The sequence below is a fragment of the Leptidea sinapis genome, chromosome 26 (assembly GCF_905404315.1).
Source record: "Leptidea sinapis chromosome 26, ilLepSina1.1, whole genome shotgun sequence".
In the NCBI taxonomy this organism is placed as follows: domain Eukaryota; kingdom Metazoa; phylum Arthropoda; class Insecta; order Lepidoptera; family Pieridae; genus Leptidea; species Leptidea sinapis.
The window spans coordinates 11,841,868-11,862,742 of record NC_066290.1 but is presented as its reverse complement, the minus strand read 5'-3'; the positions used below and the strand labels follow the sequence as shown (position 1 = coordinate 11,862,742).

Genomic DNA, 20,875 nt, shown 5'->3' with positions numbered 1-20,875 from the left:
AGCTATTTAATAGCATCGCTGCGTGGATTGTATTTAAAATAATTTGGTGCTTTTTTTTATGGAATAGGAGGACAAACGTGCGTACGGGTCACCTGTTGTTAAGTGATCACCGCCGCCCACAATCTCTTGCAACACCAGAGGAATCACAGGAGCGTTGCCGGCCTTTAAGGAAGGTTTACGCGCTTTTTTTGAAGGTACCATGTCGTATCGTCCCGGAAACACCGCACAAGGGAGCTTATTCCACAGCTTTGTAGTACGTCGAAGAAAGCTCCTTGAAAACCGCACTGTGGAGGACCGCCACACATCCAGATGGTGAGGATGTTATCCTAACTTGTGGCGTGTCGTGCGAAGGTGGAATTCGGCGGCAGGAATCAGGTTAAACAGCTCTTCGGAACATTCCCCGTGATAAATGCGGTAGAAGACACACAATGAAACGACGTCTCTACGCAACGCCAAGTGATCCAGCCGTTCACAGAGCACTGGGTCCCCGACAATTCGAGATGCTCTGCGTTGCACGCGGTCAAATGGATCGAGCTGATACTGGGGTGCGCCAGACCAGAGATGGCAGCAATACTCCATGTGTGGCCGGACCTGCGCTTTGTAGAGCGCTAGAATGTGGGCCGGCTTGAAGTATTGCCGTGCTCTATTAATGACTCCTTGATATTTATATTACTGTTTATACTATTAATATTACTACTTATATTTATATATTTTTATTGCTGTCTTTTACTACAACTATAGGGAAAGTATGAAAACTATACATTTGTAAATAAATCATAAAAAAACAGGTTCCTTTTTGCAAGGAACGGCGGTTCAAATTTTTATTTGAGTTAACCGTGTCATGTGGGGTTGGAGTTGAAAGGGCTTCATTGGAACAAGTAATATTATATAGTTTTTGATTTATAACGAAGAACAAAAAAAATATTTTCAGTTTTTTTAAGTATCTAATAATGCGTACGGAACCAGGTGGGCGAGACCGACTCGCCCTTGTCCGGTATTTTTATGATAACAAAAACGCTAGCAGTGTTAAGGCGACACTAAATGCCAGCGACCTTGAACGATATGAGTTCACGGCTGCCGGCCCGCTATCTATGTAACTAAGCCAATATTTTCAAAATTCTTGGGTGGAAAACAGTTTATATGCTTACAATCCTCGTTATTCACTACTAATCTGAATAGATGAAACAACACAAAAAGGACAAGCTATAAGAATAACTTTCACGCCATGCCCAAATACTTGTTTAACTTCAAAGAAAGGTGGTAGGTAGTTCACAAAAGCTCGGCAGTGTTAATTATAACCAACAGCAAGCATTAGCAACCTACAAATAAGACTTAAGGGTATGTGTAACGGGACTAAATAGTGTTCATAGCTCGAAACGCTATACTTTCACCACAAAACTTGTCTAAAAACACCATGTTTGCGTGTTTTCTGCTTACTCTTCGCCTTAAGTAGGTATTTATTGGTTAATAACGCCGCGCCTCGGTATGGGGACGGAACTGCTAGACGTCAGTTATAAGCAGTCGACAGTATTCAAACCGTCGCATACTTTCGAAGATAATTTTTGATGTCTAACCTCCTGCAGTATAGTCTTGCCATAAATACTGAAACAAAGAAAAATAATTTTTCTATTGCAAATAATTTATTACTTTCACAGTGTGTTAGTTAAATACATAAATATAAAACAATTTAAAATATAAAACGCTTATTCGGAGTGGTCTCCATAGGCTGCAACATGTATATGGCCTACATCATCATAGAAGCACGCAATCTTTCCATGGGAAAATTCGTCAATCGTACGGATTGTTTTAGGCATAAAAAGGCATTTATTTTCTCAAAATTGATTCCTTTAGAATTCTTTTTGTCATTTCTAATAACTACTAGATACTACTACCGTTTCGGAAACAAATGGCGCTCTGAGAGAGAAGTAGCGGCGCAAGAAACTCTCCCAGCATTCTATTTTTGCGCTCTTTTCAATAAAAATATACAATATTGTACAGTCATTTCTATCGCTATAAAATAATCACAATCTAGTCCCAGGCTATCCGATCATTTAGATATTCAGCAGTGGAGTAGTAGGATTTACGACAGAGCCATTTTTTTATAAAACATTTAAATTTATTTATAGATAATGCCTGAACAGTGGCTGGGACTTTATTATAGAAGTGTATACATTTACCCTTAAAGCTATCATGTATCTCATGAAGCCTACTAGAATTAGTTACAAGCAATCCCTTATTTCTAGTGTTATAATAATGAAAATCCCTATTAAGAGCAAAAAGGTGACGATTTTTGTGAACGTATATTTAATTTTCATAAATGTACTGAGAATGAACAGTCACAATATTTATTTCTTTAAATTTTTCTTTGAGAGACTGTCTATAACCAAGCTGATATATAGCATGAACAGCTCTCTTTTGCAGAGCAAACACTATATCAATGTCAGCAGCATGACCCCATAGTAAAATACTATACGTCATGATGCTGTGAAAATAACTGAAGTACACCAATCTAGCGGTCGCAACATTCGTGTACTCTCTAATCTTTCTAACTGCAGGGACTCCAAATTATCATGGCGTTTAGAGCAAACCGTACTCTCTAAAACTGACCATAAATCATAATCCAGCGGATTAAGATCGGGACTAGACGACGGCCAGTCTTCAGCTCTCATGAAGTCCGAAACTTTCGTTTCCAACCAAGACTGCGTAGACCGAGCTTTATGACCGGGCGCCGAGTCTTGCAGGAAGGACCATTATGGTTATTGAACATGGTGTTGTTAAGGGGCTACACTACCTTCTCAAGAATGGTATCTTGATACACTTGTGCCGATGTTTTCATACCTTTATCACAAAATTATGGCTCAGTCACTCCTTCATAGCAAATACCCCACCAAACCATCACTGAAGTCGGATAGTGCCTACGTTGCACTCTGTTGACTAATTGGGAAGCTTCCTTAGAGATTTGAGTATAAATACAGTCATTTTGTTTGTTAAAAATTTACTCAATTGTAAAAAAAAACTCATCCGCAAACAATATTTTTCTGAGACCTATTCTTTTTTAAGAAATGACGAGTACTTCTATTATAGGCTGCAAGTCCTAAGTCATCTTTTAAAATACGCGACATGGTTCTAGCTGATCCAGATGATGATGCTCTCGGACACGATTTCTTTGAATTCTTTCTCTTACTGCTTTGACTACCTTTTTCTGACGAACACTACGTGGACGGCCAGATCTTTTTCTGTCACCAATAGAGGAGGTCTCATTGTACCTATTTACAGCCTGGTAAACAAACATTTTATTAATACCAAGCGTATGGAGAGTTTTAAAAATTGCATTTGGCTCCATACCAAATGTGTAATGTAATCAAAGTGATTCGGTTCTCTTTATCACCCCACTCCATTTTTATATCAAAAAAATATTGTACAATGTATTGGCGCCAAGAAAAAGCAACAAAAGAAAACTCAATGAACAATCATATAAAAATTATGGATTCCAAATTCAAATGTAATATTTTGTTAATTTTTAATTGTAACAGTATTTATGGCCAGACTAAGCATGCCTAGATTGGAAGTCATTTTGACATCAATAAAATGGCGACTTGTTGTCATCTCATCGTGCGGGGCTTATAGTATCTTGATTTCTAAGACAGACAGACAAACAGCCAGCAGGACTGACATGAATATATATGAAGGAGAGTAGCCGAAGAAAGTAGTAGTAGAGGAATAAAATATTACATGTTCATTAAATTTAAAAAGCCACCACCGATAACAAAAAAAAAAAAAACAGAAGTAATGTAAAATATTTTATGGTTAACGAAAAAAAATACTTTGCTAAAGTTTTATAGCCGCAAAAGGAAAATATTTAATTCGTAGATTTAATCAACGATAACTCAAACACACAATATAGACACATATAGATGGGTTTTGATGTAATCTAATATATAAAATTCTCACGTCGCGGTGTTTGTAGTTAAACTCCTTCTAAACGGCTTGATCGATTCTCATGAAATTTTGAGTGCATAATGGGTAGGTCTGAGAATCGGACAACATCTATTTTTCATCCCCCTAAATGTTAAGGGTGGTCCATGCCAATTTTTCTTTTAATTTTTTTGACATTTCTTTTTTAAATTTGATTATGAGTCAGCATTAAAAAATACATTCAACTTCAAATTTTCACCCATCTACGATCAACAGTTACTTTTGTATCGCGATTTTAATATTGGCAATACAACGTTTGCTGGGTCAGCTAGTAGATTATATAAATAACTAATTTGATAATAATGTTTTATTAAGTTTTGGTTTGGAAATTAATTTAAGTTTGTAGGTACAAGATACATAAAATTTTACTCTATAATAAAGGTTTATTATTTAGTTTACAGCCTAACAATTATACTTATATTTTGTAAAGCAATAAAGTTAAATGAATACTCATCTCAGTAAAGATGCTGGAGATTTGGATCCCTTTCACAAACAGGAAGTGCGGATGGTCTGTAACCCGCTACCACTCTCCACATACAACCTACCACTAACACTTACCATCGGCTACCACTCGCCCAGTAGTGATTCCTATCGCCGAGAAACCACACGGTTGGTACCGCCGCGGCCGTTCACTTTAGAGCGGGAAACGCGACCGTATATGTTGAGTGTAAAATTCATAGTTTCAAGTTTTTTTTTGAATAATAATATTGTATGGTTAGTACAATTTTTAACAATTTTATATGTATTATAAAAAGTGTTATTTAAATTTTTATTTTAACTCATTCTTTTTTTTATCAAAAGATATTCAAATCAATTTATTTTTTTAAGAGATTATTAAATTACAAAATAAGAATAATAATACAAGTATTACTTAAAAGCTAGTTAATACTGTGCCTGAACTAAGTAAACCTGTGTTTCAGGCGTAAAGAGCTTATATTAAAACTAAATAATCACAAAAGAGAAACTTATTAAATTAAAAATGTATAAATACATCTACAGGTTATGTATATAAGTAAAATATGTCTTCTAACTAATGACTATTAACTAATACAATTACTGTCATCAATAATAATTCAGTAAATCTAATCACGTTATTGTTATTATAGAAATATTAAATATAAAATTCTATCCAAATTTAAAAGACAAAATCTTTTTCTTAATTAAATATTACTTAAATTTTCATAGTTTATTATAATTTATTATTTAAATAAAACTTTAAATATTACAAACTCAATTTATGACCCAAAATCTTATAAAAAAAAAAAAAACAAATTAAGATAAACACCAATATTTTTGTTTAAATATCGTATTATAATTATAATAAATATTTATTGGTGCAAAAAGAAAAACTATTTTGGTTTAGTAAGCCTACTTAGTATATACTACAAATATTTCTAATATCTATCTTATACTACAAACTTTTCTAATATCTATCTGAAAGTGTTCGCATTAAGCCTTGTAAAGTCTATACAGCTTATAAAAAGCTAATCATACTTGTATAAATGTAAGTTTTTTGTAATATATATAAATACAGGCCTATCCCTAATACTCTGCCATTTATGGTGTTTATGGTTCAATGCAGACGAGATTTATGCGACGCCCAGTCAGAATTCATTAAGTGCACCGCACTATAAATTAAATTATCTTAAAATAGACTCCGTGGCATAGATTGTAGAGCAAGTTTTTATCAGTTTTGTATCAGTTTGCTACTTCTTTTAGTTATAAAAGCTTTTAGCTAAATAATTGGCATGTTATGTTACATAAGAATACTCGACAATAATAATAAAAATTTTTTCCAAATAAAAATTCAAAAGTAAAATAAGATTGCCATAATTAATTTATTTGTGCAATTGTGTTTTAAATAATATCCTTAATTTAATATACGATACTCAGAAACAAAATAACAAATAAGTAATCCAATGAAACAGTCAAAATCGTCATTAATATTTATAGTTTTTATTTGATATTATTTTTTTTAATGAATATTAAAACCAACAATCTTAATTAATTAATGTAATAAAAAGTATTAGAAGTTATTGAGCAGAATAACAAAAAACATAAAGAGATGTTAAAACATTACGAAGATTAAAATACCTTCATTTTTTTTTGGCTTTATGGCCTGGTATCTAGACTTCTAGGCCAAGTCTTGAGTATTTTTATTCGGTTTATTATAAATTCCCAACTGTATTTTTGATGACTTTATATAGAGGCACGTAATAGGATCTATTTTTTAACATATCAATCAGGCGGCGGTAAAGATCTTGCACTGTCACTTGATTTTGCACTAATTTCACTGACAAGAATCAATCTGTCAAACGAAAAGCACTCACATTTAAATATGAACTGTTCGATATCACCAACAGAATGATTGCAGAAAATGCAGTAGCTACTCTCCACTATGTCCAACCGAGACAGGTGGGCCGGGACGGTGGAGTGACCAAAAAGCAGTCTGTTTATAGTCTTTAAAGTCCCGACTGGCCATTTTCAGATACCTTCATATCATTACTTCTAGTCACAGATTAACAAAACTAAATTATTTTACAAAAAATATCAGAAAATTAGCAGTCTAAATCAGAAAACAATCTAAATTAAATAATTTAACAAAAAATATCAGAAGTTTGTAAGCAGCTGAATAATTAAGGACATAAAATAATGTTAAACCATACCTTAAAGATTTGCCCTACCTTTGTAAATTTACAAAAAAGTTTTTCAGCAGAATAATAAAAAACATAAAAGAGTTGTTGAAAAAAACATTGCAAAGATTAAAATACCTTTTATATTTTTACTTGTAGTTACTAAAATGTTTAATATTAAATAGATAATTAAACAAAATACATCAAAAGTTTTTAAGAATAAAAATAAAAAACATAAAAGTGATGTTAAAAACATTACAAATAATAAAATACCTGTATATTTTACTTCTAGCTAACTAAGATATAGTAATCGGAAATAAGTGCTAATCAAGAATAGTGAAGTGGTTATCAAGTGCGTAAACCGTGAACTCTCTCAGACTGCCTCGATGTTTTCTCGACAACGCGGACTTGACGAGTGAAAGTTTTGTTACAATTATCTCCGCGTGACATCCAACTTTGTGGAAACAAAATCGACACAATGGATCATCTTTTCCGGCAACGGCGTATCACTGTGCCCAAGAGGTAAACATTCAAATATATTTACATATTTGTGTCTTACAACAAAAAAGTGTGTGTGTACATGCACGCAAGAACTTATGCTTCTTTGGCCTAATAAAAAAAAATCCTTAAAATTATTTATTCGTCGTGCTGTTATAAGTTCGTAGAAAGAACATTATTGTAAAAATTTGCAACGATGGGCTTTGACAATTAATTATTAAATAACGAATACGGCTGTACGGGCTTGAACCCTTTGGCTGTAACGGACGAAGAAACAAAAAAATAACGAATATCGCAAACGTCAGAAAATTTTAGCTTCACCCTGTTACTTTTGTATTACAGTGATGCGCGCGCATCTTAATTTAAATTTAAAATTTCACTCTCATAATTTTTTCATATTTATAGAAGTAGGTATAACTTCAAAAAGAAATACGGCTTTATTCTTTGACAAAATATACATATACTTATTAAAATTTGATTCCTTTAGAGTTTAGAAGAAACGATGCAAGAACATTTAAATACAATAATTTATACGATGCTAGGTGATCCGACAGACGCTGTTCTGTTAATAGAAAAAATGTATGTATTACGGAAAAATGACGGGTACCACGACAGCGCCTATAGCAGTAATGTGTAAGCATCACTGTGTTTCAGGCTGAAGGGCGCCGTATCCAGTGAAATTACTGGGCAAATGAGACTTAGCATCTTATGTCTCAAGGTGACGAGCGCAGTTGTAGTGCCATTCAGAATTTTTGGGGTTTTTCAAGAATCCTAAGCGGCACTGCATTGTAATGAGCAGGCCGTATCAGTTACCATCAGCTGAACGTCGTCTTGTCCCTTATTTTCATAAAAAAAAAAATATTTATAGAGTAATGTTTTCGACATTATTGCTTGATGGCAGAAAACCTCGTATTTTTTTTTGGGATTTTCTGACCTGGTAACTAAGACCTTTAAGTCAAAGAAAATCTCGTAAGAATGATAGTGTTTGCAGAAAATGGCGCCGCAGTGCTACCAACCTAACCGTCATCCTTTACAAAGAATTGGTCTCCCACTGGTGGACTTAATGTGTTTTTTTTAATAATAAATAAATTATACTTTATTATTTTTTTTGCACTCACTGCAAATAATAACTTAAATTACTAAATGTACGATATCTATTATATAATACTAATAATTTACATATTTTTATCGTTAATTGTAATAATAATAACATTGAAAAACGGTTTTGCAGTGATATTAAAAGGGGTCTCTGAACCTCTGATACCGAAACTAGTTGAAACTGTATTCTCGGGGTTAGTGGTTCCTCTACAAATGACAAACGAAACAATTATTAATAAATAAAAAATTTATGTGTATATATACGTGTGTGTGTGTTTAATTCTTAGTGTTACAGCAGACTTTCCGTTTTTGAATATTGCTTAAGATAGGCGGTGGTTTTCTCATTTACCCCAAAATTGCTTAGTATGTAGATAAAAGGCTTCTCATGAATCTTATTGTAAAGCTTACAGGAGATATAATATGTTTGACATAAGATTCTTTTTAGTTTTTATCTAGAAATTATTGGCAACTAATTCGAAATAGTTTTATTACAACTACGCTGTAAGATTTATATTACGTCTTCACCGACGGCGGCGGGCTAATTGGCTTCAAGTGGTAAACATTTATTACACATTATATAATTACGTTCCTAATTGTGTGTTATTACTGTCTGGTATAAGTTCTCTAGACTACGGGACTCTTATTTATACCTGAACCTAAGACATGCCTACGTATGCTAATAAAATAAATAAAAAAAAAGCTTGTGTGTACTTATGCACTCACGCCAGAAGTATGGCATAATAAAACAAAAATCCTAAAAAAATGATTCCTTGAGCTATTTTCTGTTCGTAAAAAAAAACAATATTGTAATAACTCTTTATTATTATTATTAGATATATGGTATTAAATAAAAAGCAATTGTGTGGTTTTATGAAACCACGATGCAAGTGAAACTTTTTTTCACAAAATAACATAGGTATTAATATCAGCATAGAAAAAAAAAAACAAATTTATATATTATGCTTTATATTTTCATAAAATAAAAAAAACTTTATCAAGTGTGTGGGGTTCGAACCTACTCTTCCACCCGAACACAATTGCATCCAATATGAGAACTATAGGCGCCGCCCGACCGTCACGCGACATGCAACACACAGACGAAAAAGTTTGAGACGATGTAATAAAAGTTTCACATTAAAAACCAATGAAAATAATATTATAACGCATAACTTAGATAAATAACGTGTTATTAAATATCATTAAATTATTTTTATACAATTAGAGAAATGAAATTTGAAATTGAAATTTATTTAATTCTCATTCATTGGTTGTGGTGCAGTAGACATATGAGTTACAATAGCCTTGGTAGCTGAAGTTTGATACAAATGGTCTAGTTGACTAACTAACGTCAGGTTGTTGAAATGATTCACCCTGTCAATTTTTCAGTTTGTAGCTGAAGTTTGATACAAATGGTCTAGTTGACTAACTAACGTCAGGTTGTTGAAATGATTCACTCTGTCAATTTTTCAGTTTGTAGCTGAAGTTTGATACAAATGGTCTAGTTGACTAACTAACGTCAGGTTGTTGAAATGATTCACTCTGTCAATTTTTCAGTTTGTAGCTGAAGTTTGATACAAATGGTCTAGTTGACTAACTAACGTCAGGTTGTTGAAATGATTCACTGACAATTTTTCAAAAACGCGCCAAAAAAATTACCTATAATTTGTTATAACTAACTTCAATAATTTAGATAGTTATTTCGCATGGTGACATTTTACTGAATTATTATTTATTTGAAATTATATATTTAATATTGACACACTTTTACACATATTATCTTACCCCAAATTAGGTATAGCCTGTGCTATAGGTTGCAAGACAACGATATATTTGATACGATATACATACTTAAACATACATTAATATATATAGACATCCCACGGACTAATAAAAAAATAAGGACTCCGTGTCACCTTACATAACAGTGTAGCACCAAAACAAGCCGATTAACGTGTAAATACATAGCTCCACGCACACTCTTACACTACTACAGGCCGATAGGCAGCCATTATGAGAATTGTCATCGTCTGTGACAGATCAGTTTGCATCTCAATAAAATATTTTAAAAATGCCGTCGTGCGTTGTGAAAAAGCGCAAAAACGATACTTTATAAGTATTTGTGGCCATATATGATTATTTAAGGGAGAAAAAATTGTGTAACTAGTATCCCCCGTAACCGCACACACACTAGCATAACGGTGCTTCACTTGCTAATATCACGGCACGGAGTCCTTATTTTTTTACTCGTCCGTGTAGACATCCATGACTCGGAAACAAACATCCATATTCATCATATTCCTCGTTTTTATCGGTTGTCTAAAAGAAAGAGTCTATCTAGACGTTAAAATTATTTAAGGTTGCAGCGCTTTGTGCTCTATGTGAACTTATAAACCAGTTTCCGGGTAGCGGCAACTGTTAGTGGCTTGTAAAATAGCTGACCAGTAATTAGTGTCTCTGTATCAGAATTAGAATTCCTTACAAGCTACAGCGGTAACTAGCTCGTAGACACGACTTGCATCCGGGGCTCACGACTCTGTCCTTATTGTAAAGTTTCTGATGTTTCTCTTTTTTATGATAATAAGGGACGAGATGAGCAGGACGTTCAGCTGATGGTAATTGATACGCCATGCCTATTACAATGCAGTGCCGCTCAGGATTCTTGAAAAATTCAAAAATTCTGAGCGGCACTACAATTGCGCTCGTCACCTTGAGACACCTTCAGACCAAAACACAGTAATGCTTACATAGTACTGCTTCACGGCAGAAATAGGCGCCGTTGTGGTACCCATAATTTAGCGGGCATCCTGTGCAAAGGAGCCTCCCACTAGTAATTACATCGCCTCAAATATTTTCTCCCATCTATAGCGGAGTAGTCGTAAAAGTTCAATCATTTATTACAAGTATATATAATTTATCGGCTGAACTGTTGGTTCTTATGTCAAATAGTAATTTCTTTGATTAACGCGTGTAGACATTTAATTAAAATACTTTTAAAAGATTAGAACGCGTGTAATTGTAAAAGTTTTACATTAGATTATTGCGTAATAGTTAAATTTTTATTTTAGCTAACCCGACATTTCAAGAAGTTTCGAGGTCTCGTTTTCAGGGAGTCAAACTTTTTCGCAAAAATCTAATGTAACACCGTTACAATTTTTTCACGCGTTTTAATCCTTTGAAAGTGTTTTATCTTATGTCAAAGATTTCCAAATTTATATTTATTGTCATTATTTCCAAAATTCATCAAGTTATCTGATCAAGTTATTAACGTAGAAACCTACTTATCATAAAAATATTGCTTGCGCCTCGAGAAAGTTTTCTCAACCCAATTTGACATTCAAAAGACAATTTTGTATTAAAAAGTAAACTAAAGCATCGATTATAATCGTTCTAGTTTAGATCGAAATCTCGAGTTCGTAAACATCGTTTCGCGTATCGAGGTGAATGGCATCTCGTTTTTGTATTGATCTTTAGTAGGCATTGTATGCAATAGTGGCGCGAACTTGGCAGAGCGGCGTTGAGCCTTGAACAAATCATTGTTAATGAATTATTCGATTAGTGTTCATTATTATGGACGGTTTCGTTTGCCGTTCTACTCGTAATTATTATAATATTTTGTAATACATATGTCATGGACTAGTAAAAAAAGAAGGACTCCGCGCCGTGATATTAGCAAGTGAAGCACTTTTACGCTAGTGTGTGTGCGGTTACGCGGGATACCAGATAACACAATTTTTTCTCCCTTATGGCCCCGACTACTTGAAACTCCGATTTTTTAAATTCTAAAAGATTGTTTTACACTTTTTCACAATGCGCGGCGGCATTTTTAAGATACGATGCGATGCAAACTGATCTGTCACAGACGATGGCAAATCTCTTAATGGCGACCAATCGGCTTGTATTGTTAGTACCATAAAAATAGCCTTTTACATGTCATAAATTAAGGTACAAGTTAAATATTCAATACACGATGTATTTTACATTTATATTTATTACACAGCTTATATTAAGCTAACTGAGGTAAAGCAGCTTTGGTCTCAATATAAATTATAAAAAATGTTGTAATAATAAGTAAGTCGTAAGTGATCACTTAATATCTGTCCCGTACGCTCGTTTGTCCACTCTTCCATAAAAAATAAAATACCCATTGCATAGAATCTTCTTAATGATATTTTAAAATTTACATATTGATAGGTCCTGGATATTACTGGGAGTGGATTTCTCTGGGTCATCACGTCATGTATCTTTATAAAAGGAAAATGACGAACACGGAGAAGTATGTGTTTTATATTAAGCTATTGCATAGCTTCTATCGCGGGCCTTGAGCGTGGAGACCGAATCCAGAAATTCCGTAACAAAAATAACCTAACAGTTACTTACTAGATCTATATAGATATTTCGCCACGGTCATTACAGTTGCAACGAAAACAGCGGTTATCACGTATGGTTTTTGTGCAGAAGGTCCCAGGTTCGAGCCTGGGGTTACGTCTTAATTTTTTTTTAATTCTTTATTTTTTTAACACGTTTTTATAATTTTTATTATTATGACAAGCATTTTTATTTAGTTTCACCTGTCCCGTTGTCTGTCTGTAATTAAATCTTGCAAGTAAAATTTTACTCACTTCCCGTTTGCTTTTTTTTAAATTAATTTTATCAAAAAAAAAAAATACTGCCTAAATAGAATAAATAAATAATTATAATTGCATAAGTTGATAAAAAATGCTATGCAATAGCTTTACCGCGGCAGTCCCGAGTGCCACACGTCTTTTATCAAATTATGCGAAGAAGACTATAATGTACAACAAAAATTTGTAGTTGGTGTAGTTGACCCAATTGTTTGCATGGTCGATGGTTATCATCACAGAGGACAAAGGCCTCTCCCAAAGATCTCCACGATGGTCGGTCTTGACCACATCATAGGTCCATCTTGTAGGGCTTACCAACACTGCGTCTTCCAGTACGTAAATTCAATATACAAGAACTGTATCATTATTCTCTTTGATGAAAACTGTCAGAACGTTCAATTAAATAAAAAAAAACCGTGATCTTATAATAATGAATAAAAATTCATTATTGCGCTTAAAATAAAGTTTCAATTTGTACATATGAGAGTTATGGTTGCACAATTAGCCTACCTTATCGATATCCAGCGATCTCCTCCAGATAACCTAAGGGCATAGGATATATATACACACATAAACACACACACATACACACACACAACATACTGTATATGCAAACAAAATAGCACAATAATATATATAAGAGTTTAATCAGTAGTTTAATAGCTAATAAGCTTCAATTTACGCTCCGAGATTATTTGAATCGATAATGACTCGAGATTGACGTGGCGCTGTTATGACTTGAACAATTCATTAATGATATCTCATGAACATTGTAACTATAATTATTCATTTATATTCATGCATTTATTTGCCATTAATTACAAGGATGGCACAAACAAAATGTTGTGTTAATATTTTATTTACTTTATAAAAAGATAATGATATAAATATTACATATTTTACTATATACTCAGGTGTACTCCTCTGCAAAAAAAATACTATGCCTGCATGTAATGTGACTAAATGTAGCCTTTAAGTTGTCCCGACCTCTTGTTAATAATCATGTAAAATTTGAATTAAATCTATTCAGTAAGTTTTGCGTTCTGCCCGGACATACATACAGACAAACATACACATATGTACATATAGATATTTTTTTTTATGGAATAGGAACAAACGAGCGTACGGGTCACCCGGTGTTAAGTGATCACCGCCGCCCACACTCTCTTGCAACACCAGGGAAATCACAAGGCCTTAAAGGAAGGTGTATGCGCTTTTTTTGAAGGCACCCATGTTGTATCGTTCCGGAAACACCGCACAAGGAAGCTCATTCCACATCTTCGTATTACGAGGAAGAAAGCTCCTTGAAAACCGCACTGTGGAGGACCGCCACACATCCAGATGGTGGGGATGTACCCATATTATGCTACTTACAGTTGCAGAGATTATTATGTTAAAATTTAAGCATTATATTCCAATAACGACTATTTAAAAATAATAGCAATTATTTATGCCCCTTACTAAAGTACCCACAAGATGGACCGACGAGCTGGTCAAGATCGCCGGAATACGTTGGGTGAGGGCAGCGCAGGACCGATTGTTATGGAGATCTTTGGGGGAGGCCTTTGTCCAGCAATGGACGTCTTCCGGCTGATGATGATGATGGTAGAAACCAAAAATGCAATCACAAACAATATAATACAATAAATAAGGAAGTTAGGGCGCCCCTTCTTCACGAACTTCGTTTAACGATTTTAAAATTACAAGAACTTTCTCACGTGAATTATAAACACATTTGAAAATGTTTTCTGCGTACAGTTACAGTGCGTTGATACAGACAAAACAGTTTCCCAGGTGGTTTTGATGCTTCGTAAGATACTATCTTACTTCCTTCATGTTTAAATTACTTAACTCTTCGAATGAGTGCTTTATTTGCTTCAAGGATTAAAAGGAATAAAAGGCATTTATTTTCTCAAAATTGATTCGTTTAGAATTATTTTTGATGTCATTTCTAATATACTAGATACTACTACCGCTTCGGAAACAAATGGCGCTCTGAGAGAGAAGAAGTGGCGCAAGAAGCTCTCCCAGCAGTCTTTATTTGCGCTCTTTTCAATAAAAATATACAATATTATACAGTCATTTCTATCGCTATAAAATAATCACAATCTAGTCCCAGGCTGTCCGATCATTTAGATATTCAGCAGTGGAGTAATAGGATTTACGACAGAGCCATTTTTTTATAAAACATTTGAATTTATTTATAGATAATGCCTGAACAGTGGCTGGGACTTTATTATAGAAGTGTATAAATTTACCCTTAAGGCTATTACGTATCTTATGAAGCCTACTAGAATTAGATACAAGCAATCCCTTATTTCTAGTGTTATAATAGTAGTATAGTACTTAAAAAACTAATAATAAACTAAACTTAACTATAATAATTTAACTAATATATAATATAAGAACTGCAATATACTGTCAGTCAAAAAAGCATCGGGGATGAGGATAATTTATGGTTCCAAATTCAAGTTTGCTTTACTTTTGTTAGATTGGCAGAACTGTGTTTCTATTTTGGCACGGAGTTTGAGTTGCATCTGTTTAAAGTGATAAGTTAGTTTAATCTACATAAAGATTTTTTTGCCCATAATTTATTGTATTTTTGTTTTAGCTGATGGTCTTGTTATCAATGCTCTAAATATATAAAAAATACAATTGAGATTCATCTGTCAATTTAGATTAAATACAGAACTGCAAAGAGGATGTAAATACTACGTAATAAGAGGTAGGACTGCCTAGTTAAAAATTGAAATTTAATTTAGCATGAAACGTGCAGTCATTTGATCTAAGTTTGAAATAGTTGTCACTAGTAATTACAGTATGGCCATTGGCGACGAAATCCGGCTAAGTTTGAAATCGAACAGTTGATTATAACGTAGTGGATTTCGGCTATTTCCGTTTCTTACAAGATTATAGCGGTCATCTGTCAATCTACCAATGACTGCACTTTTCATACAATCGAGTGAATTGCTTTTTTCTTAGAGAGTTTTGCCAGGCTGCAGTGCTGTTTTTAGTTAGATTATACTTAGTGTGTACTGCGAATTTTATGATTGATAAAAATAAAAGAATAAACCGCACTGAAGTCGCAGTCTATGCAAGTAAGGAGTCCAAGGAGGAGGAACATTAAAAAAGGCATAAAAGGCATTTATTTTTTCAAAATTGATTCCTTTAGAATTCTTTTTTGATGTCATTTCTAATATACTAGATACTACTACCGCTTCGGAAACAAATGGCGCTCTGAGAGAGAAGAAGCGGCGCAAGAAACTCTCCCAGCATTTTTTTTGCACTCTTTTCAATAAAAATATATAATATTGTACAGTCATTTCTATCGCTATAAAATAATCATAATCTAGTCCCAGGCTGTCCGATCACTTAGATATTCAGCTGTGGAGTAATAGGATTTACGACAGCGCCATTTTTTAATAAAACATTTAAATTTATTTATAGATAATGCCTTAACAGTGGCCGGGAAATTATTATAAAATTGTATACATTTACCCTTAAAGCTATTATGTATCTAATGAATATTATATTATTATAGAACTCCTTACCGGAACTCTTTTATGAGCTTTTATGCTGCACCCCATTTAACCCATTCTCTAGCCCAAAACGAAAGAAATGTCCATCAACAAATAACGCATTTTCTCCGCTTAAAAGTTTTCAATTTATAATTAATATAAGTAATATTATTTTAAAGATATATTTAAAGTATTAATACTTAGTACTACGCTTACTAGAAGAGAATACCTACTTAAATTTCCCATGTGATATCAATGTTTTCTTGTTTTTTTTGTGCTTCATAATCCGTAGTATATATGCCATCGTAATGTTCACGGAAATTAAAATAATTTATGTATTTTGCGTTTGGTTACATCTATTTATAACAGGATGGGTCAGTGTCCATCCTGAGCAAATCACAGATTACTTAATTTGCAGGCGTAAGATGCAGGAAACAAGATTTTTAATCGCTATTTATTATGTAAATTATCACTGTTAACAGCTTTTCCGACGCTATTCAGGTTTACTGAAGAGTTGTCGATCACTCGTCTATTAGGTAATCTTACACCATGTTAGTTAATGGCGGTAAATGGAAGTAAAAAGCGTAGAGACATGTGGCATTTAGGACTGTTGCTGCATACCTGGTCTTGGGTAGCTATCATTGTAAGTCTTCTAAGCTATATATTGAAATGAGCAGGAGATAACTACAGATTCTTTTGCGAGGCCATTGAACACTTCCTGCTCAGATGTTATCTTACTAGTGGGTGGCTCCTTTGCACAGGATGTTGGCTAGATTATGGGTACCACAACGGCGCCGATTGGCCTATCTGGCGTGAAGCAGTAATGTGTAAGCATTATTGTGTTTCAGTCTGAAGGGCGCCGTAGCTAGTGAAATTACTGGGCAAATGCGAATTAACATTATATGTCTCAAGGTGACGAGGGCAATTGTTGTGCCGTTCAGAATTTTTGGTTATTTCAAGAAACCTGTGCGGCACTACATTTTATAATAATAATAATAAACTTTATTGGCAACATAATTACACTGCTAAAAATAGGTCATAAATTATAATATAATAAGGGAACCTATAACAAACAAGTTATTATAACATAATATATTAAACTAAATTATAAGTTAAGAAAACTAAACTTAAACTATAAAAACAACTAAAAAAATAATTAAAACAGACCTAGTAAAATTATAATAAATAAAACAATTAGATTGAGGATGGGCATAATGGGCAGAGCGTCTCAATTACCATCAGCTGAACGTCCGGCTCGTCTCGTCCCTCATTTTCATAAAAAAAATCGTGCCTAAAATTAAGTACATTATTGGAGAGCATGATCCCTATTTGAACCCCGAGGATCCTGCGTCTCTTAAAGGAGATAAATTTCAAGAACGTGCTTTAGATAAAAGCAAACCCTAAACTGTATTAGAGGAAACTTAAATCTCTTTGCATAACCACAATTTCCACAACTCCTAATGGAGATCAATCATTTATAGGCACACGCCGGGGCAAAAAATAGATTCATCAATTTAGGTGCGTAATACAAAAAAGATAATAAGTCAGTGACCGATTCTTTACACTTGTATCATAAAAAGGGACGTGTTAAGCTCAGAGCGAAGACAATTTTTGTTTCTAGGCTAAGAGCTCTAATGGCTCCAGCGATAGAAACACTTCCAAATGCTCAAAGTTTTAGAGAAACAATAATACAATTTCTAAAAAAATTCCAAGTCATAATTAAATTGAATTTCGCGTTTAACGATTTTGTCGAATCTCGGAAGTTATTAAATAACTAACTCTTGTCAGTGATTTTTTTTTTTATAATATTGACACACTTTTTACACAAATTATCTTGCCCCAAGTAAAGCATTTATAGCCTGTGTTATGGGTTACAAGACAACGATATATTTAATACAATATACTTACTTAAACATACATAAATACATTTAAACATCCATGACTCGGAAACAAACATCCATATTCATCATATAAATGCTTGCACCTACCGGGATTCGCACCCGGGGCCTCTAGCTTTGTAGGTAGGATCGCTAACCACTCGGCTATACAGGACGTCATTAATTAATAATTTACTAGTTTTTATTACGATGTAGACAGCTTTTATAATAGAAATAGCCGTTTATTTGAAAACAATACCATCGTAACTATATCCGAGAATTCTAGACAATATAATCATCCTGTTAGGGAATTCTGTGTCGTACCAGCCTAGAAAGTTCCATGATCTCATTTGAATTGTTGTACTTGTATAGTGGTTAAGATGTCGACGTATAAAAATACAATGGATGGCTTTGTGGAGGTATTCTGATTATGTAGTTCTCAAATACTTTACCATCAGAACAGTTAAGTTACTTGGCGTTTTAGTCACACAATTTGAATATCTTATGAAACTCAATCACAATGTTTGAATTGCTTTAAATAAAATTGCTGAACAATTTACTAATATTATTCCATAAAATTTTTCGTTTATGTTAAGTTTGGTTTATTTTTCCTGCGTTGGTCAGTTACTCCAACCAGCCCAGCTCCTTCCAGAAAATCACTCCTGGGACGTTCGCAGATGTTTGGCCACTCCTGCACATTCCAGAATTACATGAGTGATGGTTTCATCCTCAACCATCATTGTGTTTATAAGTATTAATTAACTTTCATTTCTTCTTTGACTTACTCGTGTAAGCAAAGGCTTAAAAACTGAAAGCAGTTTTTTACATTTGAGTATTTTTGTTGCGTCACTTTGCATATATTGTAATTGAAATTATTTGTAAAACAATTATTTAGAATCTTGATTTAAAAGAGTGGCAACCCTTTACGAAGTAGCGGTAAATTCAATAAGAAAAAATACTTTTATGTTTTGATAATATAAGTGTCATTTCCGTGACCTACATGAATAAAGTGATTTTGAATTTGAATTTGAACCAGACACCCTCTGCACGTAGGCCCGATAAAGTTTGGGGCTATATAAATGCTAGCTTTAAATTATTCCCTATAGACTTCAAAACTTATTTTTATTAGCAATCTTCAGATTAGCTGGTTAGCCTATTGACTAATCCTGTGAATTTCGTAGTGATGGGACGTTATTTTTTTTGGTATTTTGTCAATGTCGCTAGTGTGATCTTATTTTTGGTATTTTGTCAATGTCTGGTCCCAATGTAATAAGAAATTTACAAACAGACTATCCCATGAATAAAAGCTGACTATTTGTGAGTAAATAGTCGCATTTATCTTGGGAGTGTTCCGAAGAGCTGTTTATACTGATCCACCTTCGCACGACACGCCACAAGTTAGGATATCATCCCCACGATCTGGATGTGTGGCGGTCCTCGACAGTGCGGTTTTCAAGGAACTTTCTTCCACGTACTACAAAGCTATGGAATGAGCTTCCTTGTGCGGTCTTTCCGGGACGATACGACATGGGTACCTTTAAAAAATGCACGTACGCCTTCCTTAAAAGCCGGCAACGCTTCTGTGATTCCTCTGGTGTTGCAAGAGGTTGTGGGTCGCGGTGAAAACTTAACACCAGGTTAACGCTCGTTTTTCCTCCTATTCCATAAAATAAATATGTGCGAAGTGGCGTTTTGCTATAGTTAAACATTAATTTAGTCAAAATTAAACAAATCTGATCCAAAACGTGCTTTCGTATTTGCATAATTAATTATTTAGTAGCTTCAATTAAAGATCCAACTATAAATTATAGTAAATAGCTCTCTTATTGCATTATTCATCATTATTCAAAGATTTATCGCGAAAGTTGTTCAGGCGACTGCACCTTTCTACGCGATACTCGCCCCGCCGCCGATCGCGACCAAGTCAGTATGAAACATTATTATTTTTGCGAAATTCTGTTATTTACTGCATTTGGTCGAAACTGCACCACTTTCTCTCGAGAGGCATTTTTTAATTTGTGTCGTCGTTTGGTTTACTTTAATAATTTAGGGTGATCCGGTGAAAGTGATTCAAAAAACAGGGTTAACCTAACCTAACCTACTTATGAAAGTTGCTTTACTCAAAAGTGTTGTAAATATTCTTGTTTGATATGTTATGTTGCCTTACGGCCGTTCCCAATATTCAGTCTCACTCTTACTTAAGATAAAAATCGTAACTATCGTTGTCTTTTCTGACCCAATAAATTGATCGACTGTAACTCACCTTATCCGAACACGCTGTCTGTCAATGGGACGACATATAGCTTACCAGCGATAGAAGTTTGTATGGAAATTGCAATTCACGCGTCCCAATATAAGGCGATAAGAATGACTTATCGGGTATATTGGGACAGCTTCAGATTATTGACAGCTAATTACTGACAGTAGAACAGAGAGACAGTATCTATAGATAGTATATTGGGAATAGCCGTTAATAGTTGTCTGACAAGAGTTTTCAATAACCTATCTATTCTTAGTTTAACTTACTAGAGGTAGACAAATCTATCCTTTTACGATTACTTACATTTCAATAAACTATAGACGCATATAAAGCATTAGACTATAACTATATTGGACATAACTATAGATAAGACATTGTCACTAAACGGTGACAG

The 20,875-nt window shown here is 33.8% G+C and overlaps 1 protein-coding gene across 2 annotated transcripts in view; it reads left to right on the top strand.

Annotated features, from left to right (window-relative positions):
- The first annotated feature begins 4,562 nt into the window (after window positions 1–4,562).
- Window positions 4,563–20,875, top strand: part of LOC126972464 (heparan sulfate 2-O-sulfotransferase pipe) — a 129,411-nt gene continuing 113,098 nt past the window's right edge. For both annotated transcript variants that reach the window (XM_050819254.1, XM_050819255.1), the window contains exons 1-2: window positions 4,563–4,689; window positions 6,901–7,130. In XM_050819254.1, coding sequence (XP_050675211.1) covers window positions 7,087–7,130 — 44 coding nt within the window. In that variant the 5' untranslated portion in view covers window positions 4,563–4,689; window positions 6,901–7,086. The remainder of the gene's footprint in view (window positions 4,690–6,900; window positions 7,131–20,875) is intronic.